Raw genomic sequence first — 27956 nt, 5'->3', positions numbered from 1 at the left:
TCAAAACACTTTAAATTTTTTCTTCTTCCCACCATTCATCCACATACTTACTTCTTGGTAGCAACAAGCTATTCTGTTCTGGGTTAGCTTAAAAGCCATAGACATGATTGCCATACCTGTAATAATTAAAATAGACATTACCATGAAAAAATTAGGATGTTCAGGGACAAAGTCTCCAAAACCAATGGTGGTAATGGTGATGAAATAGAAATAAAAGGAATCAAGATATTTCCATTTTTCCCAAATAGAAAGTATGCCTGCACCAAAAAGAAGGTATGCAATAATAACACCAATGATAATGATGATCGGAACATCGAATTTTTCCAGTTCTCGCCCCAGGCAAGGGAAAAAATGGTTAGCTTCATCTGGCTTTAGATCCAGCTGGGGGCATGACCTACTTCGATCTCTCCTGCCAAGTTGGAAAGGCTTCTGGTTAAAATTTTCCTGAACTATTAGTTTTTCGAATATTTCTGTTTTTCTCAACAGTTCAGATTTCTTCTTAACTGACGACTGAGTGTTCAATACATTTTTGATGCTCAGTGGTGTGATGATTACATGTGAGCCATTTTTAAAGGAGATGGACCGGATCGTAGGTTTCGCTCCTGATTTTGAGAAGCTCTGTTTGAAGGAAGACCACCTTGAGGGGGTGGCTGAGGGTGGTGGAGTACTATTATTTTTTGTCCGTTTTCTTATGTGATTGTAAACTTTGGAAAGTAACGCAGCCAGCCTGTCCCCAACATCCGTGATGACTAAGAGCATAATGGGAATGCCAAATGTGGCGTAGAACATGCAGGCAATTTTTCCTCCCACTGTTAAAGGAGAGATATGACCATAACCTAAAATTGAAAAGAAAGAACAGCAGTAAGAATAATGCACAAGAGTTGCTAGCAGAGTATCAGACGGCAATACTTGTACTATTTTTTACTTAAGTGTTTTCTGGAATCTGATGGCCTGTAGACTTCATCCTTCCAATTATAATGGGTTAGGGATATGTTTGGACGCTGAATTGATGGAAGTGTTGTGTGGAACATCAATGCTAATTTCCTTTGGCTGCTGTTTCTAGAATAACCACAAAGGCCTTTAGAAAGAGTATGCAGCGAGGTTACCTCAGTTTGAAAGTTCGGGTCTATTATGAAAGCAACAAAGACTGTCAAATTGACAGGCAAATTAAGTGGTGCTGTGGCATCTTCATAGATCATTAGTGAAAATGAGCTTCAGTTTTGGAGTTGAGTGCTTGATATTGGCTAAAGCAGATTTATTTCTTGAAGTTGCATTATATTAACTGGTTCAAGCACCCCTATATTTGTCATCAAAGTGAGAAGTGGTGGTCAATGACCTTTCATTAGATCTACCACTGCCCCCTTCCCTTTGAGTTCTGATGAAAGTCTGTAATCTAAAATATTGGGTTAGATTTTCATATTGGGACGGAAAACTGGAATTGGGAGTGTTTCTGGGTCTCGGCCCTGCCCCTGGGATTCAGAACAGGGACTGTCGCTCAGTGGGAATTTCATGGAGACATATTCCATGTCCAATTAAGAGTGGAGGGGAGGTTCTCAATGTTGGAGGACCAATCAGAGGCCTTGCAGCTTGAGAGAAGCAGCAAACTGCAATATAGGGCAAATGACTGAGGAAATGTTTTAACATGTTTTAAAACATGTTTTAAATATAAAAAAAGGTCTCCATTGTAGGGTGTGTCCTTCTACTGGATGACATGTGGCTGAGCACACATGCTGGACAGCAGGGAGGACCTGTAGGCCCACCTGGAGCTGCCAGACACTAGGTATACACTCCATGTAAGCCTGTCATGTTGAGAAACTGGGGGACAACTGGAAAATCTACAGTCGGCAAGCGTCCTTTAACTCTGTTTATCACATATTTAACAAATTTAATTAGTTACCCACCTTGTGGGGTGGGAAGCCCTGCCAGTCCCAAACCTGTCTTGGCAAAAATAGTCATTGTCAATGATGGGATCAGGAAAACTGATATGAACATAAAGATATACAAATTAGAAATTAGAAGGGGAGGCCATTTGAGCCTGTTCTGCAATTCAATGAGATCAGGGCTGATCCGTTATAATCTCAAATCCACATTTCCTCTTACCCTGAAAGTCTTTCATCCCTGTGTTGATCAAGGGACTATTAGCTCTATCTTAAAAATATTCAAAGATTTTGCTTCCCTTGCTTTTGAGGAAGAGAGTCCCAGGGACTCTCTGAGAGAGAAAAATTCTCCTCATCTCCATCTTAAGTAAGTGACCCCTCATTTTTAAATAGTGATCCCTAATTATAGATATCTGACAAGACAAAACATCCATTCCACATCCACCCTGTTGACACCCCTCAGAATCTTGAAGGTTTCAATCAAGTCACCTCTTATTCTTTTAAACTCTAGTGAACACAAACCTAACTTCTCCAACTTTTCCTCATAAGACATTCTGTCTATTCCTTGTATTAGTCTAGAAAACCTTCTATGAACTGCCTCTAACGCACTTACATCTTTCCTCAAATAAGGAGATCAATACTGTATCCAAAACTCCAGATGTGGTCTCACCAATGTCCTGTGCAATTGAAGCATAACCTCATGTAATCAACTTCCTTCATAATAAATGACTGTATTCAATTAGCTTTCCTAATTACTTTCTGTACCTTAATCTATATCCGTCACTTCAGATGCAGATGGCACTTTAAGTTTGTGCTGCCTGTCATTGAGTAAGATTGTAGCCTGTAGCCAAAGTGAGCTGCATGAGAATCTGCATACCTCACAAGAAAGCCCCAACTTGTAAGAAGATACCAGCTGTATCCAGCCTTCATCTCTTAAAGGGAAGTACGTTGTTGATTCTGATGTGGGAAATGTTCAGTAATGGCAAAACATGGGAGAGAGTGGGTTCCATGCATTTCTGATGCTGTAACCGAGGTCTTGAAAAGCACACAAGGAGAGGTGCAATCTATCTACTCAGGCAGCCAGGACGCCCTTCAAGTAAGCTCTCAGAAGATATTGGCACCTGCTATCCATGTTAATCAATGTCTGGAGTGAAGCCTGCTTACAGTACCCTTCAAACTGTGTCAACAAAGCTTATAGGGCTGAGTCCATTCATCAATCTTTGAGCCCAACGAAGCATTCATTACGAGAACAGCTGGCACCTGTATCAACAAAAGCAGTTTGAACAAATGTCCTCATTATGAATGTTTGGCTGAGCACAATGGATTTAGCTCAGCAGGGATTGTTTACATAGTCCAAAGGGGAGTGCTGGCTTTGTTTGATTGACAATTTTATGAAGAAATAATATAGTATTATTTCTTTGATGCATTTTTTAATGCCCCTTTGTTTATTTAGAAAATTAAAAGATGTTAAGAGGAGTGAAGCTTTATTCATTGATACCAGGAATGTTATTGATTGACACTCCTATGAGATTTTAAGATGAGCACTCTTTTTCCAAGAAGATTTTGAAAGCCTCTATGTATTCTATAAATTTCAGGAACATTTAAAACACTTGTTATCTTGCCACTCATTCATTGGCTCTATACATTGTGGATATTGGTAGAGGCTATGTGGATATTGGCCTATGCATACTGAGTACGGAAGTAGAATCGGGTTAATGGAAGGTGCATTGAAGTGACATGGGGTAATGGAAAGGTTATGGAAGCAGCATGTGGATGGAGGGGCTTGGGGTTATGGAGTAAATTTGAGAGGGATATGCATATGAGTGGGTATGGTGGATATGACAGGACATGACAGGGACAAAGAGATTGGGTGAGGGGATGAGAGGGGTGAGGGGGGGATGATGAGTAGTGGGCTAAGAATCATGTACGTGGCAGGTCTTCGAACCAACATGCCTCATGACGCACATGCCACCATTTCCATGTTGCTGTGCTTTAGGAAGTGATGGGCCAGCTGCAGCCTGGTCCTCAGTCTGGGAAACCAAAAGTCTCGCGGGAGCTCCACAACTTTTAGAAATCAGAAATGTAACATTGGGACCCACATGGTTTCCAAGTGTTGTAATATGGGGTATTTTGATGTCTCAATGATGAAACCTTGAGACTTGTATGTTTAAACATGAACCTTTTGTTGGTAATCTTTAACTATTTACATATTTCAGGTTACTATCTCACATTGGGGCTGCTGCCAAGTAGGTAAGCTGGTTCTAGAGTTTTCTCTTTATACTGTTACCATGTAGGTCTATACTGTATGTTACCCTTTGCTTTGCTGAACACCTTTACATTGCAGTGGCATGCAGGCACATAACAACACCAGGGGGATAAGCGTGTTCAATTTGCCCTGATAGACATTCCCTGAGAACTGCTGGCTCTTTAAGGGTCAAGATAAATGTGATCTAACACAGGTCAGTGCCTAAACTTAAAGTAAGTATTAATAATTAATAGAATTGAAAGAGTGGTATATATTTCTGAATAAAGGGTTAATATGGAGTCATCTTATTACCCAGCTGAACACAATGGTACTGTGAGGGTAGAAATTGGTCACGTCACATGTTTTTCAGGTAAAAAATGTGTGTCACAAAGTCAAATCATATAATGCATTATCCCTTCTAGAAATTTACCGGAATTGCTTTATTGGTGCTAACATTTATCTGATGTCTCCAGCATTCAACAGAAGTTGATATAATTTTAATTTGATGGAAATGTCCTTTGTTTGAATCTTTTGTTAAATTGGTCTCCAAGCCACCTATAACTTCCTGACCGCACAGCAAATCATGCCATGAGAAATTGGCAAACAGCTTTTACAAATCGTATTTCCAGGCATTCTTACCTCCATGTTCAATTTCTTGTTCATCATGTTGGGTCAGATTTTGGCAGTGTGTTTGTGAAATAGCTTTGCAGAGTGAGTTTGCAGTGAGTTCATGAATGTTGTTTCATGGGACCTGTTAGTTCTCAGTTGAACATAGGAATGATACTGGGTTTAACGTTAAAACTCCCAAAACAACACTTTCCGAACCCGGACATCCACAACCTAGAAGGAGAAGAGCAGCAGACACATGGAAACACTGCCACCTGCAAGTAACCCTCCAAATCAAACATCATCCCAACTTAGAACTGTAATGTCATACCTTCACTGACATTGGATCAAAATCGTGGAATTCATTCCCTAACAACATTGTGGTTGTACCAGTTCAAGATAGCAGCTCCCTACCACCTCACCAAAGATAATTAGGGATGGGTAGTGAATACTGACCTAGCCAGTAATGCCCAAATTCCATGAATGAATTAAGAAAGCAAGAGAAGGGCAGCAGTTACAAAGGTAGCCGAATTTTAAAAATGTGTAAAGGAGACAAAGGCCCAGAAGAATTACAAGACCTGGGTTTCAGGATGGGAATATCACATCTGAACCTTACAGTAAGGTGGCTGCTTTTGACAAGGAGACATTACAGACCTACCCTACCTGTTGGAGTGAGAATTGGGCAACATCAGGTATGACACTGCATGTGGTGCTTCAAACTACTATGGCTTTCAATTTGTCCATCTCTGCTTATTTTCATATTGTGTCTGAGGACATTAGCAATCAGTTTGCTCTAAAGACTGTGGTCTGGCAGGTCATAAACGCAATGTTTGTGGCAGTAGTTCATTACCTTCCCCAACAAGCAGGGAGAAAGTGCACCGGGATTTTCCCGTATTTCAGAATTCCTGCTGGTGCAGGGTGCTGTAGGCTGAATTCTCATTACGCTTCGTGCTCCCCATCACAAATCATCCTGCGTCTCAGTTGGCAGAGTTTATGTTTGCTCAACCTGCAACTTGTTTACAAGCAGAGGCGGTGAGTCATCCAGGACTATGCCTGATCTCTGAACATAGACATGATGTTTTCTCACTTTGCCCATCCTCAATATACTCTCTGTGTTAACCGCAAACTGCCTACTGGGGGACAAGAGATACCCCCTCAGCAACAGCCTCATGGTTTTTGTAAGGAACACAGGCACAAGTCCAGACAGCAGTACAATAAACAACATGTAGTAACAATGGTTCTGGCTGACCATTGATGTGCAGAACATAGCAGAACAGATCATTTTACTTTATAAGAATCCATTCTTAATTTGATAAATGGTTGCAAGATTGATGTCCATCTACAAAATACCCTGGTATAAACCCAGAGTGACTGTCTGTTTTGCTTGGCTATGCTGATTCTCCTATGAGATTTGATGGTGGAAAGTTCTATTCCCTCTTCTTGCTCCTATACATCAGTGCTAGGTGTACATGCATGTGCAGACAACCTGAAGCCTACTCTGAGCTATGAGCATTGCCAATCTCTGAGCTAACATCTGGAAGCTTAATATTGAGTGATGCTTCCTTCTGAGTAGTGCTGGCCTCTTCATTTGCTCCCTGAGGACTGTGTGTAATGAGGAAGAGACAGATTCATAGCTGCCGAAGACAGCAGCAATTTGTCAAGGTTAAAGCTGAGTGAGTGAGAAAGGGGAATAACATGGTTCAAAACCCAGCAGGATTTCTCCGCCAGATTTGCTAATTTCCACCTCCTGCTATGATTCCTGCTGCCAATGTCCTTAAACTGTTCTTCAAATTGGGACAGCACATGGATGAAGAGTAGCTCTCTCGCTGTGCCCGATATTGTGTACTAGCTTGTCCTGCACCAAAGAAGGAAATGTGTCAGTATTCGTGTAATGAGAAATAGGACGTGCAACCTTCCCATACTATCCCCTCATCCTTCAGTTTTCTTGGTATCCAAAAATCTATCGACTTTTATCCTGAATATACTCAATGATTGTGCATTCACAAAGCCCTAGGGTGCAGAACTCCAAAGATTCACTACACTTAAAATAAAAAAAACTCAGTCTTAAATGGCCAACCCCTTTTTCTAAGGCTTGTGGCCCAATGTTCTAGATTCCCTCAGCATCTACCCTGCCAAGCTCCTTAAGGATTTTATATTTTTCAATTAGATCAGATTGATTCTTCTAAACTCCAGGGAAGCTAGGCCTAGACTACTCAATATCTTTTGACAGGATAATCCCCTCACCGCAGGAACCAGATTCGTAAACAAACTTTGCACTTCCTCTGGTGCAAACATGTCTTCCTCAGTTAAAGAGACAACAAGTGCGCAAAGTACTCAAGTGTGGCCTCGTTAATGCATAATTGCAGCAAGAACTCTTTATTCCTATATTCCAATCTCTTTGTAACCAAAGCTTACATACCATTTACCCTCCTTGCTATATCTTCAAGATAGCTTTCAATGATTCATGTACGGGGACACCCGCATCCCTCTGAATGTAATAATTTCCCAGTTTCACAATTGAAAACTGTTCTGTTTCTTTTTATTGTGATTAGCTTCACAAATTGCCAGATTGCATTCCAGGTTGTTCTTGCTCACTGTCCAATCTGTTTATATTATATCAGGGAGATATGTCAGAGTCTTTACTGCAAATGTATGCAAAATGCATTAATAAATATTTTCGTCATAAGGGGCTTGGAAAGGCAGATGTAATTGTCTCTCCAGAAGGCTATATCATTATATATTAATGCCCTGCAGACTGGGAGTCCATTTCCTGTAAGTGGTCTTGAAGGTCACCACCACACTCAATTATTGGATAGTTCCAGGGATCCGCAGGAGACCTATGTAGAATCTCGTAACCCTGAGCAATAAATGTATCGAGAAGATGTCATCTACAGTAGGACTCGTCATTATGTGAACTTCATACTCGATGAAAGTAGCCATGCAAATGTGTTTATGCAGTTTGCAGCCATCTCAGGCTGTCCTTGAGCACAGGGTGCAATCAATTGCTTACATGTGACATTGAGAGCCCCATGGCAGCATCCCCTGATATTAATTAACAAGAAAGGATTCCACTTTCTGAATGTTCAACTGGTATTGATTTATCCAAAGCACATAAAGTACCTTGTGCTGGGCACTCTGGGAGTTCTCGTGACTCATACATCCAAAGTCACTCCACGGTGCCTCAAATATTCGCAGGCCTCAGTGGTTCCAGGTCTGGCTGCCTGGGGATAAGGGCTAACAGCTCTTGATGCCCATATGCCATCCTCTTTGGAAAGATCAGTGACAAGTCCTATGTCTGTGTGCTCTGGAAAATGCAAGTAGCCACAACAGAGCAAACACTGCATCAAATAATTTAATGTGCCACTTTAATGAGAAACATTTTGCAAACATTGAGATACATACATGGTTGAAAACACCATCTTGCCTACAGATCCTGTGCTTTGGCATTGCCAATGAAGGCAGCCTTCTGGAGAGACAATTACATCCACCTTTCCAAGCCCCTTATAAAGAAAATGTTTACTAATGCATTTCATATACATTTGCAGTAAAGACTCTGACATATCTCCCTGACATAACACAAGGGTAGAGTAACGATCATGTGTTAGCACACATAATGTGAACTCACAAAGTAAGAAAGAAAATATGCATGACCCTTTCAAATGACGAGACCACCATGAACAGCAAATATAATTACAAAGGTAGCAATGATTGAACACCTCTCAACCTGAAGTGATTTTAAAGCTTCTTAATTTTTCTAACCCTACCATTCCATTTAGGTACATTGTCATGAATGTGCCAGTGGGTTAGAAGCCATCAGCATTCCAAATGGTATTTCACAAGATGTGAATCCCAACAATGAGATTGGCAGTTGTAGACAATCCAATACATATGCATTGTCCTGCTAAAAGGAAATACTTTGGGGTAGATGATGGTACCATCTAGGGAAGACATAATAATGTTAATGTTACTAGAAGCCAAGAGGCAGGCAGCCAAATATACAGAGAATATCTTCAAAGGGAAACAGTGATATAAGTGGCAGCCTTTTTGTGGAAGCAAAAGGCAGTGTCCATCTAGCAGCTTGAGGGGCAGGGTCCATCAGCAGCCTGTAAGCCAGTGCTGGTTAGCAGACCAGAAGCAAGAGTGTAGAGTATCTTCATGGAGTTAAAGCCCATATCTTTGCTGATCCAAGAAGGGACAGTCCCCAGAATATCTATTCAATCGTATAAAGTGTCATAGCTATAAACTTGTCTTTATTTAAAGATCTATTGGATTGGATGTTGTTTGGGAAGAGGAAAGTCCTGAAAGAGTTCAGATCTTGCAAATGTGCTTTAGATCAGAAGGGTAATTCCTATTTAAACCATGTGGGTGCATTTACTATTCTTGCATGTAATTGACTTCGATTATTATATCCCTGTTCACGTATTTGTGTCTTTCCTTTATTGCAATATATAGTCTTTAATAAGTGTTTACTATGTCTGGGCTGGTTACCGTTCTCACTGGGTCTCGCGCATCACTCCTTACACCGTTCCTGGAGACAAAACTATAGTCACCATGAATTGGTGTTTCCAAGTTGGGACACCCTCCTAGTTAACATCAGCCAGGTTCATGACAGCATCCCTGAGGTGGAGGCAGTCTGCTGACTATGTGCCCTGTTATTGTTGATCAATTTGCTGAACATCCTCTAGAGACCAAGAAGTGGAGGGCCCCAGACTGCACTGAGTGGCCTGTTTGAGGCAGGTGAACCCTCTTCACTCTATTTTGCTGGAAGTGAAGGGGTTTGAGGCAGAGGGCATTGGATAAGGCTGGTCACTCTTGGAATTACCTGAGTGGATGATCCTGGGATATCCAGCTGCTAGTTGCGAGGGCCCCTGCCTGGTTCCTTGAGGAGAAGGAGCACCTGGAGGGAGGTGAAGAAACCCCTCCTCCCCCCACCCTCCCCTGGCGCCCCCACCCAAAGACTGATGAATTCAACCAGTGTCTGGAGTTCTGGAGTTCAGGTCCAAGTGAAAATCTGACAGGACCTGCTGGACGAAAATCTCCAAGGCAGTCGTCACTCTAACCATGGATATGCTTGCATGTCGGAGCTATGACATCAGAGAGAATGTGGATAGACTTCTCCACCCATCACCCTGGTCTGTTGACTGCCTGATTTTTCATTGCCTGATGTTGTATCTCCAGCATGTGTGACATGGCCATGGCACAGCATCAGACTCACACTCAGTAAGTGCCTAATCTCCAGCAGTGCCATGAATGCCAGGCACCAGGGGTGACACTACCTTTACATGCTATAGAGATGTGTCCACGAGGTGATCCCCAGAACGTACTCTGAACCTAATCTTAGGGCCCACCAGAGTGTGTGTCCCTAAGCTGGTGGAGAGTGTGGGTGAATGCAGTGATAGGTATTCCTCTAATGGCTGTTCAGCTCCTTCATGGCCTGGGCCTGGGGCTTATGTTGGTTCTGCAGGTCTGTCTGGACCTGTTAGTGTCTGCAAGACTGGGCTTTTAGATTTAGTTCATGAGCAGACTGAATACAACACTGAGAATCCCAGGATGTGATCAACTCATGGAAGACTCATCCATACTGGTTTGCAGCGAGAGGCTGATCTCACCTTCCCCACCGGAACAACCTCTGCCCTCATCCATCAAATTAGTGACATTCTTCTTGAGTTTGGACAAATCCAGGGTGTCACCTGTCCTGCAGTCTGGAATCTCTCCCTCTTGTTGTGGCCAATATTGGCCTGGATGAAGCCAAATACATGAAATGTGATGAGAAGAGATGGAGGAGAGGCTGGGAGCTCGCACGCTGGCAGTGTGTGCTGAGCCCTCCCCAGTAAGGGCTGAGGATGGAGTTAGTGCAGTATGATAGATGAGATGCTGTGATGATAAAGTATCCATGAGACAATCAGTGGTGAAGTAACCGCTATCCTGCGCACACCTCCCCCCCCAACTCCCGCACCCACATACTATGTGAGATTCCTGAGTACCGTAACTCTTTGAATACATGATGCCATTATGAGAGTGTGCGACTGGAGTGAGGAGAAGGTTGACTTGCCCTCTTGGAGTAGACGTGAGTGTTCAACCTTTTCTGGTACTGTATGTTGTTTCTTAGACAGACTCCGCATGAGCTGACGCTCTTTTGCAATCAGCTCTCAGACTGGCAAGGTGAGGCTGGTGGGATTCCTGGAACTATTCCTGGAGTTGACGACATCCCTGTGGTTGCCAGAACTCCATTGATGAAAGCCCCAAGGAGGTCATTACTGAACCTTGAAGCAGCTTTCTTCTTGGATGCTGTCAACTGGAGCTGAGCTGGAGAGAGTGAATATGTATTTGGATGGCCTATAAGTATGCCACCGTGACCTTTGATCCCATTAGGTGATGGCTGGATGAATCTGTTCCTGGCTCGCTACGTTGTTCAGAGAGATACTCGCCTGTGCATAATTAATTAGCTGCCAAGCGGGAAACCAGCTGCGATTTCCCACCATGCCATGCAGTAGGAAATGCACCACAGAACCTGCCCACCACCACACGTGGTTTAAAAAATTGAAAATTTCACCAAATGAAGGAACTCAGTCCAGGTTGTTGCCTCTGAAGACATTAGTGATTTCTAAAGGGTATTCTAAATCATAGAATCATAGAATCCCTACAGTAGAGCAGGAGGCCATTCAGCCCATTGAGTCTGTATTGACTCTCCAACAGAACATCTTACCCAGGCCCACCCCCATTTTATCACCCACTGATTCTTGGGCTAATTTAACCCTGTCCAATACTGCCTGAAATATTTATTTGCAACATTATGATTTATTGCAAACATTTATCTCTATAATGAAACTAATGTGGATAATTATGTAGGTAGAAAAGTTTGCTATTTCATATGAAGTTATTAGATCTTTTTCATTTTAGTAGGCATACCCAAAAGATTGCAAGCATTAGAGTGTTGAGATACTATTACAGAGGCATGTATATTTATTTTCCTTGTCTGCTATTTTGAAGAAGATGTTAATCTAAAATTAATGTTTACACCTCCATTAGAATAATTGGCAAACGAATTTCATATGATGTATTAAATTTTCATGCAATAATATTTGAAAAGCCTATTTTTAAAGCATAGTGGTTGCTTCTGCCTTCTCCTCCACGAAGGTTACACTCAGTGAAAAAGTGGATTTGGCTCAAATGATTCAACAAAGGTGCTTGTGGAGTTTTTTATTTTGGCTCTGACTTTAAAGCCAGCCCAAGTTTAAGGGATGAGAATCTCCTTTTGAATGTTCTTAAGGTCTTTACTGAATTTCAATGACCTAACAGCATGGGTCCATGCCATCAAATGATCAGTCTCAGTCAGTCAGGCAGATTGTAATGATGAAGGGGAAATTAAAATGTCAGCTGGGTGACAGCAGACACAATCACAGAATCAGATCCATCGAGTCTGCACCAATGCATGAAAGGTCCTGACCTGCCCCCCTTATCCCACTTGCCAGCACTTGGCCTAGAGCCTTGAATGTTATGGCATGCCAAGTGCTCATCCAGATTAATTTTTCAGGAGAACCTTGCAATGAACTTTACTGGATGTCTAACCAACTTCATGCCTTGCAATTGAATGCCTGACATAAGTGGCAGAATGTTCCTCTTCATCCTTCATTTTACCATGCCATACCTACACTGCAGAAGGAGGCCGTTCAGCCCATCGAGTCTGCACCGATAACAATCCCGCTCAGTCTCTATCCCTGTAAGTCCACATATCTACCCTGCTAGTCCCCCTGACACCAAGGGGCAATTTAGCATAGCTAATCAACCTAACCGCACATCTTTGGACAGTGGGAGAAAACTGGAACACCCAGAAGAAACCCATGCAGCTACAGGGAGAATGTGCAGACTCCATACGAACAGTCACCGAGTCTGGAATTGAACCTGGGTCCCTTGCATTGTGAGGCAGCAGTGCTAACCACTGTACCACTGTGCTGCCCATTTGATGTGTTTAATAGAAAATTACCACTTGGAACTTTAACAGGGTTTCACATTCAGACAGTGCCCACTGTGATTGTCTTGTCCATTAAAACTGGATGTACTTAGCCTGCAGTCATTAGAGTCTTCTGCCAGAGAGATTAGCCAGGCTGATGTGCTCACATGTATCTGGAGACTGACTGTCACTGTATTTGCATCTTGATCCCCTCGCCTATTGCAAAGGATGCCTCACATGGAGACGGTATTCTGATTTCCTCAACAACGAAGGGTGGCCATGCAAGCACCAAAACTCTCTGTCAAACCCAGCACTGATATGGAAATGCCGGCGTTGGACTGGGGTAAACACAGTAAGAAGTCTCACAATACTAGGTTAAAGTCCAACATGTTTATTTGATAGTAAACCCACAAGCTTTCGGAACGCTGTTCCTTAATCAGGCAAGTGGAAAGTTCTGATCAGAAACAGGGCATATAAAGGCACACACAGTTTACAGAAAACTGTATTCTTTCTGTATTCTTTCCACTCACCTGATGAAGGAACAGCATTCCAAAAGCTTGTGGGGTTACTATCAAATAAACTTGTTGGACTTTAGCCTGGTATTGTGAAACCCAGCACTTCGAGGAAGGAGTAGGATTTTGCACTGAAATAATGTTAACTGCAGAAACTCTTTTGTTCACAGAGCTGGCTGTTAACCAGGAAGACATCTACCGTTCAAGCCATTTTTGAGGCAAATGAAGGACCGGCAGCTATCAGAAGATCAGGTCGATCGTCAACAGCCCTTCCATTCTGAGAAAGCCCATAACAACAAAGCACAGCCTTAGCCTGAAGTCCTCAATACAGCTTGCCGATCCATGAAATCATCTTCATTCCAGGAAATGTACGCATTAGTTACTATGAAATACGGCAATAGATGTGAACAATACATGTGAACAAGACCCACAGCAATGTACTTGACTCTGTGAAATAGAACAATGAGCCAGTCAGTTTTATCAAACTGCTACGAAGCTGGAAAGAGATGAAACCACATGGTCCACCCAGCTTTGACCAAACCATCGGAAACGACAACAGCACACCCCGTCCTGTTGACCCTGCAAAGTCCTCCTTAATAGCATCTGGGGGTTGTGTGAAAATTAGAAAAGCGGAAACTTGAATCCCTGACCATGGTTTGTGCCATGATTGATGGACTTCAGAAGAAATGAAGGTACAATTGCTTTCATCTTTGTCCTGATTGCATTCCTCTTCTTGTAACCAGGTATGAGGGAGCTGAGTGACTGCATTGATTTGGCCACTGATCTTTCTTAATGATTTGCTGAGAAGGTCGGCCTATAACTTCCAATAAAGTCACCCTCTTTTGGGACATGTCCTGTGCAAGAAACTGTTCAGAATCAAAGTGTTGGCTACATGTCTTCATTGTGAATATTTCAGCGTATTTTCTCACTCATCACCATTTGTCATTTTTAATGCAGGCTGTATAGCTCACGAACAGGATTTTGCTTTCCCTAGCCTAATGTACAAAAGCCAAGTTTTCTGGGCAAGTTTTTGCCTGTGTCTGTAGGCTGCTCAGTTGAGGGGTTGGCCCAACCTGGTGATTCTGGTGTGACTCTGGGCAGCATGGTGGCGCACTGATTAGCACTGCTGCCTCACAGCATCAAGGACCCAGGTTCAATTCCAGCCTCGGGTTACTGTCTGTATGGAGATTGCACTTTCTTCCCGTGTCTGCCTAGGTTTCGTCAGGTGCTCCAGCTTCCTCCCACAGTCCAAAGATGTGTGGGTTAGGTTGATTGGCCATGATAAATTGATTCTAGAGTCAAGGGGATTAGCAGGGTAAATGAGGATTATGCGAATAGGGACTGAATGGGATTGTAGTCAGTACAGACTTGATGGGCCAAATGGCCTCCCTCTGTACTGTAGGGATTCTATGAAATGAGCCAACATTTTGCCAGGATCACAAAACAGATAGTTTGTTTCTTTCTTCATAGTTGCAATGGCACAACTTAGTGAATTCATATCAGAATTTATAGGGTAGAATGTGTTTCAAATAGTGGTGTGAAATGTGCAGTATTGTATCAGCTGCTTGTTGTACACAGTGTCTGATATTCAGTTGCATTGCAGTCAATGAAATGAAATTTCATGTGTTGTGTATAATGTGAGAGTGATCCAATACTTCCCCATTTTACAACAACTGCTTGAGAGGATTTTTAACATTTCTTGCATGAGGTGTGAAATGCACTGCCTACACCAGTATTTATTGCCCATCCCTAATCACCCTTGAAAAAGCGAACTGCATTCTTGAAGTGCTGCAATGTGTGTAGCCAAGTACACCCACAGTGCTGTTAGGAAGGGAGTTCAAGAATTTTGATCCAGCGACAGTGAAGGAATGATAATGCAGAATGCCAGTGGTGGAGTGAGTGAATGTTGAAGGTGGTGGATGGGGTGCCAATCAAGTGGTCTGCTTCTTTTCATAAGAGGTCAAGCTTTTGGTGGTTGTTGGAACTGCACTCATCCAGGCATGTGGAGACTGTTCCATCACATCCCTGACTTGTGCTTTGTAGATGATGGGCAGGCTTTGAGGAGTCAGGAAGTGAGTTTGTCTCCGCGGAATCCCCAATCTCTGACCTTCTCTTGTAGCCACAGTATTTAAGTGGCTAGTCCAGTTCATTTTCTGGTCAATGATAATCCCTTTGAGGTTGATAATGGGGGTTCAATAACGGCCATGCCATTGAATATCAAGGGGAGATGGTTTGATCCTCTCTTGTTGGAGATGGTCATTGTCTGGCATTTATGTTGCATGAAAATTAATTGCCACCTGTTAGCCTAAGCTTGGATATTGTCCAGGTTTTGCTGTATTTGGACATGCCCTGCTTCAGTATCTGAGGATTCACAAATGGTGCTCAACATTGTGCAATCATCACTGAACATCCCCACTTCTGATCTTATGTTGGAAGGAAGAATGTTGATGAAGCAGCTAAAGATGGTTGGGCCTACAACAATATCCTGAGGAACATCTGCTGAGATGTCCTGGAACTAGGATTGTCTCCACAACCATATTTCTTTGTGTCAGGTATGACTTCAAGCAGTGGAGAATTTTCTACCTTATTCCAATTAACTTCTGTTTTGCTAGTTTAATGCTACACTCAGTCAAAAGCTGCATTAGTGTCAAGAGAAGACACTCTCGCCTCACCTTTAGAGTTCAGCTTTTTTGTCCATGTTTGGACTGAATCTGGAATGAGGTTAGGAACTGAATGACTAGTGAAACCCAAACTAAGTGCCAGTGAGCAGGTCATTACTAAATAAGTGCTGCTTGATTATACTCTCAATGATCTCTTCCAACTACTTGTGATTGAGGGTAGACTGATTGGATAGTAATTGGCCTGGTTGGGTTTGTCTTGTTTCTTGTGTATAGGACATAACTGGTCAATTTTCCACATTGCTGAGTAGGTGCCAGTGTTGCGGCTGTATAAGAAAAGCTTGATGGGGGTGCAGCTAGTTCTGGAGCACGTATTTTCAATACCATTGCCGGAATTGCCCATAGCCTTAGCACTATCCAGTACCTTCAGCCATTTCTTGATATCAAGAGGCGTGAGTTGTATTGGCTGAAGATTGACATCTGTGATGCTAAGGACCTCCAGAAGAGGCTGAGATAGATCATTCACACTGCAGCGTGTTCGAATCCTACCACAGCAGATGGTGAAATTTGAATTCACAAAAATATCTGAAAATAAAGTTTAATGATGACCATGAAACCATTATCGATTGTCATAAAAACCCATCTCGTTCACTGATGTCCTTTAGGGGAGAAAATCTGCCACCTTTACATGTTCTGACAGATATGTGACTCCAGACCCAGAGCAATGTGGTTGACTCTCAAATGCCCTCTGAAATGGAGGGCAGTTAGGGGTGGACAATAAATTCTGGCAAGCCAGCAACACCCATAGTTTGTAACAATTAATAAATAAAAAATATATATAATGTCACTATCTCAGCAGCACTGAGCTTACACCTACACCTGGCAGTCCTGTGGGAGCATTTCAGTTGGAGATTGCAACTCCTGAACAAATGTTTTGAATGTTGTGATAGCAGGTGACCCCATGAAAAAATTAATTTTTGAAGAATGTAGCAATTTTGTTAGCCATTGCTCTCCTGACTGATTTGGAAATGCTTATCTGATGATCAACTAACTTATTAGGGCTGACCCCATTACTAAATTATCTTCTAGAAAAACACTTCAGTATTCGCCTTGTTTGTTTCGTTTATACTGAAATATTTAAAATGCTACAATGCCTCTATCATACACATTTTTAAAGTTACTTTTGTCATCCAGTTCTTTTGTTATTCATTCACAGGATGTGGTTGTCACTGGTCAAGTCACTATTTATTGCACAGTTGGAATTGCCTTTCAGAAGATGGCAATGTGTTTTCTTTTTAAATACAACTGGGTGGGCTTGTTAGACCACTGCAGAACCAACATTGCTGTGAGTCTAGAATCACAGAGAGGCCAGACTGGGTGAGAACAGCATAATTCCTTCCATTGAAGGGCATTAGTGAATCAATTGGATTTTTACAACAATCCTGTAATTACACAGTCACCTTTACTGATCTAAGTTATTCATAGCTTCAGTGGTGGGATTTGAACTTATGTCATTTGATTACTAACCTGGTAACATGAAGGCTATGGCATTTTGTGGAAAGCTTACTGCTTGATAACTTGTGAGGTTCAAAATCCAGTCAAAAAACGGGGCATCACTGGAGACGAGGAATCGAGAACGATCGAGGTGTAATAACAAGATAGAAATAAAAGTTCCTCCGGGAACAGGGTGAGTGAGAAAGTACAGAGAATAAATATAGGGAGCAAAGAGAAGCTGAAGGATGTCAAGGCCCATGTGACAGGGAGGAAAATTCCCACTGAGCTATGAAAAATATTTAAAATAGAGTCAATCCATCAATAGGAAGAATGGCACTATAATAGAATAAGGCAGTTATTAAAAGACGGTGTACAAAAAGTAGAGAGACAAATAGGAAAAATGTGATAAAAATGGAGCGAGTGTGAGGTCTGCACATAATTAATCACGTTGTTCCCTGTCCTGAAAATAATGATGCAACGACAACTAAGATGGTGGTTACTGTTAGCGTTCGGTACGGTCCTTTATTCAGCTAATTGTTTCAAATGAAAATTGGAATATGCTCAACTAAAGATGTCCGTATTGTATGGAACCCATAGTGGTGTGCTGACCTGATCAAACAGATGATTGCATGATGCATTTATAATGGGGATGTGGAACAGATAAATATTCATGGCATTTGCTTTGTGACTATGGCATTCAGAGGATATTTATATTGAATATGGCTCAGGGGAGGAGCAGGCATGATGAGCCAATTTATCACTCCTGTGCTTTCTTCTGCTTTTACAAGTTGCTTGGATCTCAAAGCCGAGAAATGATAGTGATAAAATATGTGGTTTTACAAACACATTGCATTACTCAAAAATTTGTCCTGGTTTCCCAGGTTGCACATTCTGCTGACAAATTACATATGGCTTATCTATCATTCCCATTTTTGATCACTCCATGTTTTGCTTATTATTATAAAAGCCATCGCATAATAAACTCAGGATGATATTGATGGGTTGTTGGAGTGGGTGGTAAAGTAGCAAATGGATTTTAACATAGAGAAGTGTGAGGTAATGCATTTAGGGAGGTCAAACTGTATCGCAAATACACAATGAATGGGAATATACTAAGAAGGGTAGACAAAATGAGAGATCTTGGCGGACAAGTACACAGGTCCCTAAAGGCAGCGGTTCAAGTAGACAGGTTGTAAAGAAGGAACATGGAATGTTCTCCTTCATTGGCAGAAATATGGAATATAAAAGTAAGGATATAGGGCAGGATTTTCTGGCCACACTCGCCCAGAAACTGGAACATCATACCCTCAAAGTCAATGGATCTTTCCATGGTCCGCCCCTTGCCCACTATGATTCCTGTGTGGGCAGAATGGGAAAATTTGCCCCACAATGCTGGAATTTCATAAAATACTGGTGAGGCCACAACTGGAGTATTGTGTGCAGTTCTGGTCATTAAATTACAGGAAGGACGTAATTGCAGTGCAGAGAGTGTAGAGAAGGTTTACGAGAATGTTGCCAGGTGTAGCTATGAGGAGAGAATCGATAGATTGGGGTATTTTCCTTGGAACAAAGAATGCTGAGGGATGGTTTGATGGAAGTATATGAAATCATGAGAGGAAGAGATAGAGTCAACAGGATCAAATTGTTTCCCTTGGTGGAGAATTCTAGAACCAGGGAACATAGATTCAAGATATGTGCAGTAGATCGAGATGGGACGTGAGGAGGAACTTTTTTATGCAGCGAGTGGTGGGCGTCTGGAATTAGCTGCCTGAGTTGGTGGAGGCAGAAACCCTAAACTCAAAATACCTGGACCTGCACCTTAAGTTCTGTAAGTTACAGGGCTATGGTCCAGATGCAGGAAAGTGAGATTGGAAAGACACCTGAGTGTTCTTGGCTGGCGTGGACAAGATGGGCCCAATGGCCTCTTTCTACGCTGATTCTATGTTTCAAAACCAAGACTAATCTTGTCTGCAACTTTAGCACGGGCCAATGGTTAGTGATCATGAGTGCAAATCCTGACTGATTTTGTTTTCTCTTTCTAGCCTGGAGGCACTGAGGCCAATTGTTCCTCTCCTATGATCAAAATATGAACAGCATTTGCCCAAGTGGAATATGTTTCATATGGCCTTTACCAACTGATCTGTTGTATCTGAACACAATTAAATATTGCACCTAAAATGCCTATTACAAATTACTGAAATGCATAGGTTTTGCTAGAATATTTAGCGTTCCAGTAATTGAGTGACATTGTCTGAACTAATTAAAGCTTTATTGCCGGACAATAGGTAACAGCTGCAGAATGTTTTAAGTTCCTTGGTCAAAACATAGTAAACTACATTTAGAAACATAAGAGTGAGTGACACAGACAATTTTCCAAACAGTTCAGGGTTAAATAAAGAAACATATCGTATATATTTATCCTGCTATGCTGAACTTATTATGCTTTGGCACATTTTGATTATAACTTTGCACTATGCAACGGAATCATAGATACAAATGCTTAATGGTGGCACAGTGGTTAGCACTGCTGCCTCACAGTGCCAGGGACCCAGGTTCTGATTCCCAGCTTGGGTCATTGTCTGTGCTGAGTTTCCACATTCTCCCCATGTTTCTCCGGGTGCACCAGTTTCCTCCCACAGTCTGAAAGACATGTATTGCCTATGCTAAATTCTCCCTCAGCGCACTCACACAGGCGCCAGAGTGTGATGACTAGGGAATTTTACAGTAACTTCATTGAAGTGTAATTGTAAGCCTACTTGTGACAAATAAATAAACTTTAAAACTTTAACTTTAATATATTAATCTGAATTTTCTCTCTTTGTAATTTTAAATGTGTAAATTCTCTAGCAAAATACTGCAAGAGGATTTTAAAACAAAGGTTGCATAATAAGTCACTGAAAAAAACATGCGCGTAAGTTTTCTGTTTGTTGAATAACTTCTCTCTCTGTAGAAACACACTATACATACATACATAGGTCCAAGGAACTTTCATACAATTTGACAAAGCTCAACACCCCCCAAGTGTGCTTGAGTTTAACCAGCTAATACTGCATTAAGTTCCCAGTGTATGGCATTAGGAAATCTCCCACCACTTTTCAGCTTACAGGATTGTGTAAAGGTGGGAGGAAGGTGGGAGGAATCCCAGTGATAAACCTTCTCTTCAGATTCTATGAATAAACCAGGCTGGTGGATTACTCATCAGTGGTGCCCTGGGGTCCGACATGTCTCTCTAATTCAAGTATCAAGTTACTAAGACTGCCACAGAAGATTGACCAAGTTGTGAATCTTCCTCACCAGCTGCATTATTTTGGAACCCACTCAGCTATTTTCTACTCCTTCAAAGACAAGTCACCAGTTGGTCAGAGCTTTCTGTTTAGCAAGTTTGTGAGGGTGGCAATCATCACACCAACCCATGTAACTTAAACAAAAAACAATAAACTTAAGATTGAAACTCTTGAGGATATCATAATCTACATCATAAAAATCAAAATGAAGTTTGATAAATTTACAGCCATTGAACAAAGAACAATACAGCACAGGAACAGGCCCTTCGGCCCTCCAAGCCTGCACCAATCATGTGTTCCTAATTAGACCATCCATTTGTATCCCTCTATTCCCAGTTAATGATCCTAGCATGTCTGCCTCAACCGCATTGCTTGGTAGCACATTCCAGGCCCCCACCACCCCCTGTGTAAAAAATGTCCCCCACATATCTGTATTGAACCTTGCCCCCCCCTTACCTTGAACTTGTGACCCCTTGTGTTTGCCATTTCTGATCTGGGAAAAAGCTTCTAACTGATCACCCTATCTATGCCCTTCATAATTTTATAAATTTCTATTAGGTTGCCCCCTCAACCTCTGTCATTCCAGGGAGAACAACCCTAGTTTACTCAATCTCACCTCATAGCTAATACCCTCCATGCCAGGCAACATCCTGGTAAACCTTTTCTGCACTCTCTCCAAAGCCTCCACATCCTTCTGGTAGTGTGGCGACCAGAACTGGACGCAGTATTTCAAATGTGACCTAACCAAATGTTCTATAGAACAGCAACATCATATGCCAACTTGTATACTCTATGCCCCATTGCTTCTTACACACATAGAAACATAGAAAATAGAAGTAAGAGTGGGCCATTTGGCCCTTCAAGCCTGCTCCGTCATTCATTTTAATCATCAAATTCAATATCCTGATCCCGGCTTCCCCCTGCCCCCCATATCCCTTGATCCCTTTCACCCCAAGAGTATAGAAGCATTAAACAATTTCATATAAAAATAAAGTGCTCTACCTGGTAGACTGCTGTTATACTGGGAATCATGTGTTCATTCACTTCATCAGTAATTGATGAGTTGATCAGTCATTGATCAGTAGGGGATTTTCACAGTAACTTCATTGCAGTGTGAATGTAAGCCTACTTGTGACGAATAAATAAACTTTAAAAATTTAAGTGACAGCATGTATTTCTGTAGGAATGAGATACACCTTGAGAGATATAGGATTGGGGAAACTTTATGAAACAGAGGTTTTTTCCTTAAATATGTGTACAAAAATAAATCAAAATCTATACATCAGCTAAGAACATTCTAAGATCATGGTTACTATTTTACCCACCTGTGCCATATTAATTTATACTATTGCTGCCACTGCAAATGTGCTTTTGTTTAAATTGCCCTTTATCACCATTTCTTGTACCTCTAAATCAAGAAATTTACAGTATAAGACAAACAGCAGGGAGTTCCTGTAAAATTATTCCATTTTTGTCAGACATCTTTCTAGTTATAGCCTTGCTTCTGAATCAAGTCATCTACTTAAAGGCCACAGGCTGGCTAACTTTGAATCACTGGAAGTAACTTAAAATGAACAAGCTGATTGATCCCAGGGTACACTGGACTGGAGAATTTTTGCAGAGCTAAAGGATAACATATTCATGCTTTTCTTCTTCTGAGATCAGATATTAAACTATTTTCTTCTTTGATCAGTTTTGAGACAACTCCGTCTTCCAGTTTTACTTGTTTTATGGGTGATCATGACAGTTTTATATTCTTTTCTTGGGAAAAAGCTACAAAAGTCTGAGGTCACGTACCAACCTACCCAAGAACACCTTATTCCAAGCTGCCTTTTGTATGAACCTACCTCATATTAACTTGTTCTTTTTCTACATTCTAACCATGACTGTAGCAATGCATTAACACTCTTTCCTTTCCTTCTCTTACCATCAAGTTGTGTCCATTTGCAGGCACGAAAACTTGGTAAAGTCAGATGTGAGGCAAGTAGAACAATCCACGCCCACTTCCACGGCTGTTCCCTCTTTACCAAGGGCTGAAAATAGCTGCTATCGAGACCATGCCCGACACAGGCAAGATGTCAATTTAAATGCATTTGCCCAACCTTACCGGCACTTTCCCCTTTACCACCATGTTCGCCCATCCAGATTCGGCACAAAACAGTCATGGTCTGCAAAGGTCTGAATAGGGAGCTCCAGTTAGTGAGGAGGTAAATTCTGAGCTTCCAGCGGCTCTCTGATTCAGATCAGTCATGGCAGGGAGAGGAGGGAAGTGGGTAAGTTGGTTCTCTGGTGGGAGGGATGGAGGCAAGGCAGATGGCTGTCTGGTGGGGAAGGAGGAGCGTGGGGGACAAGGGAACAAGGGACGTCTGCTGCCACTCTTCATGTGATTGGTGTAGGGGAAGGGGGCAAGGGGCCACAATCAGGCTGAACAGTGGGGTGATGGGGGGATATGGGGATCAGTAATGTTGTGGGTGTGGGGCAATGTCTGTAGGCATCAGGAGGCATTATCTGGCTCGGGAGCGATGTGGCAGGGGAACTTTTTTTTGTTTCTGCGCATGTGCAGTTGAAGACTCCGATCGGATCTGCAGGGTTTTGGGCATGATAAGCCACGCCCACAAGCTGCTGCAGCGCAATTCAGAATTGCTGATATTTTTTCAGGCAGAGCGTGTATATGGGTGCCTGAGAATGGGTTTAAAAGTCAGATCTGAAACACTCTCAGTTTCAAGTCCACCCAGCATTTAAAACCAAAAGGGTAAAATAGGGCCCACTGACTCTTGCACACACTGGCTCACACACGCTGATTCTCACACACACTGACTCGCACACACTGATTCTCACCCACACTTACTCTCACACACACCAATTCTATCATACACACTGACTCTCACACACAATGACTCACACACACTGATTCTCACACATACTGATTCTCTTACACACTTACTCTCACACACACTGATTATCTCACACACTGACTGTCACACACATTGACTCACACACACTGACTCTCACACACTGACTCTCACACATACTGACTCTCTCAAACACTGACTTTCACACTGACTCACACTCACACTGACACACACACCTTGACTCACACACACCCTGACTCACACACACCCTGACTCACACACACACTGACTCACACACACTGACTCACACACACACTGACTCACACACACACTGACTTTCACACACATTGACTCTCGCACACACTGACTCTCACACACACGGATTCACACACACTGACTCGCACACACTGACTCTCACACATACTGACTCTCGCACACACTGACTCTCACACACACACTGAATCACACACACACACTGAATCACACACACACTGGCACACAACTTCTCTCAGACACACATACCCACACTCTCTCTCACACATACACATACAGATCCACACACTGATTCACACACACACATATACAGACTCTCTCTCACACGCACATACACTGAATCACACACTGACTCACACACACACACACAGACTCTCTCTCTCTCACACACACACACACACATACTCATAGACTGTCTCACACACACACATATACACACTCACAGACTCTCTCTCTCTCTCTCGCACACACACACACTCACATCCACACATGCACAAAGACACACAAGCACTGACATGTGTTGAAGGGCACGTGATGGCCTGGTGGTATTATCACTAGGCTATTAATGCAGAAACTCAACCAATGTTCAGGGGATTCCAGGTTTGAATGCCACTATGGCAGTTGGTGAAATTTGAAATCAACTTTAAAAAATCTGGAATTAAGAATCTAGTGATGTGATCACGAAACCCATTGTCGCTTGTCAGAATCAACATCTGGTTCACTAATGTCCTTTAGGAAAGGAAATCTGCTGTCCTTACCTGGTCTGACCTACATGTGACACCAGAGCCACAGCTATGTGGTTGACTCTCAACTGCCCTCAGGTAACTAGGAATGGGCAATAAATGCTGGCTAGCCAGTGACACCCATGTCCCATGAATGATTTAAAAAACACATACACAAACACTGACACATTGACAGATACACACACTGACACACAAACACTGACACGCACTAACTGTCACACACACTGACACACACACTGACTGGCATGTGCATTAACACACACAAACACACACACTCACATGCACACACACACACACACACACACACTCACGGACAAATACGCCGACACATACTCACAGAGATACACCCACACATACATGCATATGACTGACAAGTATGTATATAAAAACACTTTATTGCCCATTCTTCCAGCAGAACAAATTCTATATGATTGCGAACAAGTGAGGAATGTTCCTTCAAATGAGTGTTTCTGGTGCAAAGCTTCACCATTAGTTTTGATGAATTGAAAATCATGGAGGACACATCCTTTATATTCTGATGCACTTTACTGGTGTGAGGATCACTGGACTGGATCAGGGTACTTCAGAAATCTTTCCTATAAAGCGGTTTTGACAAAATGTTTTAAATTCAATGCAGAATTCTCCCTCATTTCCTGCTGACACTTGTACCAGCATTCTATAAGGCTCACCCGCCTGAGGCTGGGAAGATCCCGCCCGAGGCTAACGGAGAATGCCATAAGAACATAAGAACATAAGAAATAGGAGCAGGAGTAGGCCAACTAGCCCTTCGAGCATGCCCCGCCATTCAATAAGATCATGGCTGATCTGTCTTGGCTCAGTTCCACATTCCCGCCCTCTCCCCATAACCCTTAATCCCCTCTCTTATCAAAAACCCATCAACCCGTGTCTTAAAAATATTTAGCGAGGTAGCCTCTACCACTTCAACGGGCAGAGAATTCCAGAGATTCACTACCCTTTGAGTGAAGAAGTTCCTCCTCAACTCCGTTCTAAACTGCCCCCCCCCTTTATCTTGAGGCTGTGCCCCCTCGTCCTACTATCCTTTCTGAGCGGGAAGAGTCTCTCCACCTCTATCCCATCCATCCCATTCATCATCTTATACGTCTCAATGAGATCATGCTGAGAGCTTCGCCCTCTCTGATGTTGGGGAGGGTGAGGCAGTAAAGTTCGGCCTTGTTCTTGTTTGGTTGGAATTGCATTTGTATCGAAGGCCTTCAGTTGCTGATTCAAACAACAGTTCTTCATATTGTGAGCTTAGGTGGTGAATGTCAGCAGACTCTTCAACTGCAACTTGTGTTGATCTTATCACCTTTCAGGAACTAGGCACTCTTTTCAGCAAGGGTCACCAGGCAGCCATCAGAAGCAGGAATCCTAACTGATGTTTACTCTCTGCAGTCTAGGGTTACCTACGTCTGTCTAAGCCACCTGAACAAATTCAGCAATATCCATCATTGACTCTAGGAACTATTGAGCTGTATGGTTACATATATAACAATACATTGTGCATTTAGCAAAGAAGCCACCAGGACAGCTTGTATTAGGTAATTCAAACTCTATATAGAAATCACTGAAGGAAAATTGATCTTCTAAACAACTGTATCAAACTCCTCACTTCACTTTGTGACTCACCCCCTTCAATAACATAGGAGAAAGATTAACTTGGTGATAGCATTCTAAACATTTGCACACCATCACTGCCAACAGCAATTTCTGCCTGTGGTTACTGATGGGTTCAGCTAAGAATAAATAGGATTGATTAGAATATGTAACAAATTCTTTCTCTTTAACCTATCGGTAATACTATATTCTGTACCTTATCTGCATGGTGGCACAATGGTTAGCATTGCTACCTCACAGCACCAGCGAACCAGATTTGATTCCCAGCTTGGGTCACTGACAGTGCGGAGTCTGTATGTTCTCCCTGTGTCTGCATGAGTTTCCTCTGGGTGTTCCAGTTTCTCCCCACAGTCCAAAAGACGTGCTGGTTTGCTACATTGACCATGCCAAAATTCTCCCTTACTGTACCTGAACAAGCGCCGGAGTGTGGTGAATAGGGAATTTTCACAGCAACTTCATTGCAGTGTTGATGTAAGCCTACTTGTGACTAATAAATAAATTAACTTTACAAACTTAAAAAAAAACTGTCCTTTCCTTCTCCCCTTTGTACTCTATGAATTGTAATTTTTGGCCGCGTAGTGCGCAAGAAACAATCATTTTCACTGTGTTCCAATACATGTGACAGTAATAAATCAATTGAAATCAAAATTGCATTTGTTTATCCATTATTTCCAATTTAAGAGCTTGTATATCACCCTAATCCCTTGCCATTCAATGCCCCTTCCAAACTGATCCTATTCTCTGAAAATCACTGAGTAGCCCTTGGATTGTCTTCAGATATTTAATTGTGTTCACGTGTATAAACATATATCAGAATGTTGATATAATCCCTGTGCTGGCCCTTAACAAAGATGCACAGTTGTTTTTCTCTCCCCCTTGGGTCTGATATCAGCACAATCTCTAATGGCTGCAAGTGCAGAATGGTGACCATGCGGAAAGGAAGAAAAGGGAACTATTTAAAAAGCAAACTAATTATAGTGGCATATTTTAAACTGGTTATTTGGTTTAAATTGGCCAAGGGTTATCAGCTGGAGGTCAACACATGAAGTCAGCGAGAAAACTGGAGTAACGCTAACCCACTTGAAAAATTAAAATGGAATCAAGTTCAAAACTTGACTGCAATGTGAAAGTTGCAAGTTCATTTGTATTTCCATTTTAGAGGCAGATGACTTACCCACAGTTGTGAACACGGTGCAGCAGAAAAACAAAGAACCAAGGAAGTTCCACTGAGTTTTATTTTCTTGAAGGTTGGACCAATAACTTTGGAAATCCATCAGCTTTATCCTTATTTCATCTTTAAAGTACTTTTTTCCAGCTTCAGTTTCATTCCCTACACATAATGATATTCTTTAATGTCCTGCTGTAACCAGCAAAGATAATAAAAGGTCTATTTTGATTTTTAAACATTGATTTTTAAAGGTGGGGGGAATAATGTTGCTAATAATAAACTCATGCAATTGTAATACTTTATTGAGGATAGATTTGAACTTTAAGGAACGATTCATAGTGGATTTACTTATAGAAATTGTAACAATTACCTGAACAATTAAAGAATAGCTAAGCTAAGATAAAATTCAGCATACCATGAGTTTTGTTGGCAATTTCCCACAGCTCATTCAGAAAGTTGTCATAATCCTTGGCTGATTCATTGGTCCTCTCCAGTTGCTCGAACAGAAATGCTCCGAAAACGGCATACATTACCAGGAGAAAGACCAGAAATAAATGAGGAAAAATGGCATTCAGGAATCTGAGACTCCGAAATTTGCCCTTTGAAGCAGGATTTTGCTCTGGAGCAGACATCTTATTTGCAGGAGGAAATGTAATGGGACTGTCAGCTGCAGCAGTGCCTCTGTCTTTTAAACGCAT

The 27956-nt window shown here is 42.1% G+C and overlaps 1 protein-coding gene across 1 annotated transcript; it reads right to left on the bottom strand.

Annotated features, from left to right (window-relative positions):
* On the bottom strand, positions 1–27956 carry kcnk18 (potassium channel, subfamily K, member 18). Its single transcript, XM_080206045.1, has 3 exons — positions 27674–27956; positions 27265–27420; positions 1–836 (listed from the first exon to the last, which is right to left on the bottom strand). Exons 1-3 carry the CDS (start codon positions 27954–27956, stop codon positions 1–3), a joined length of 1275 nt encoding a protein of 424 aa, XP_080062171.1.

The sequence above is a fragment of the Carcharhinus amblyrhynchos genome, chromosome 17 (genome assembly GCF_965287045.1).
Source record: "Carcharhinus amblyrhynchos chromosome 17, sCarAmb.v2.hapA, whole genome shotgun sequence".
In the NCBI taxonomy this organism is placed as follows: Eukaryota; Metazoa; Chordata; class Chondrichthyes; order Carcharhiniformes; family Carcharhinidae; genus Carcharhinus; species Carcharhinus amblyrhynchos.
Note: the sequence above shows the minus strand (reverse complement) of the source record. Positions and strands in the feature narration are given on the sequence as shown.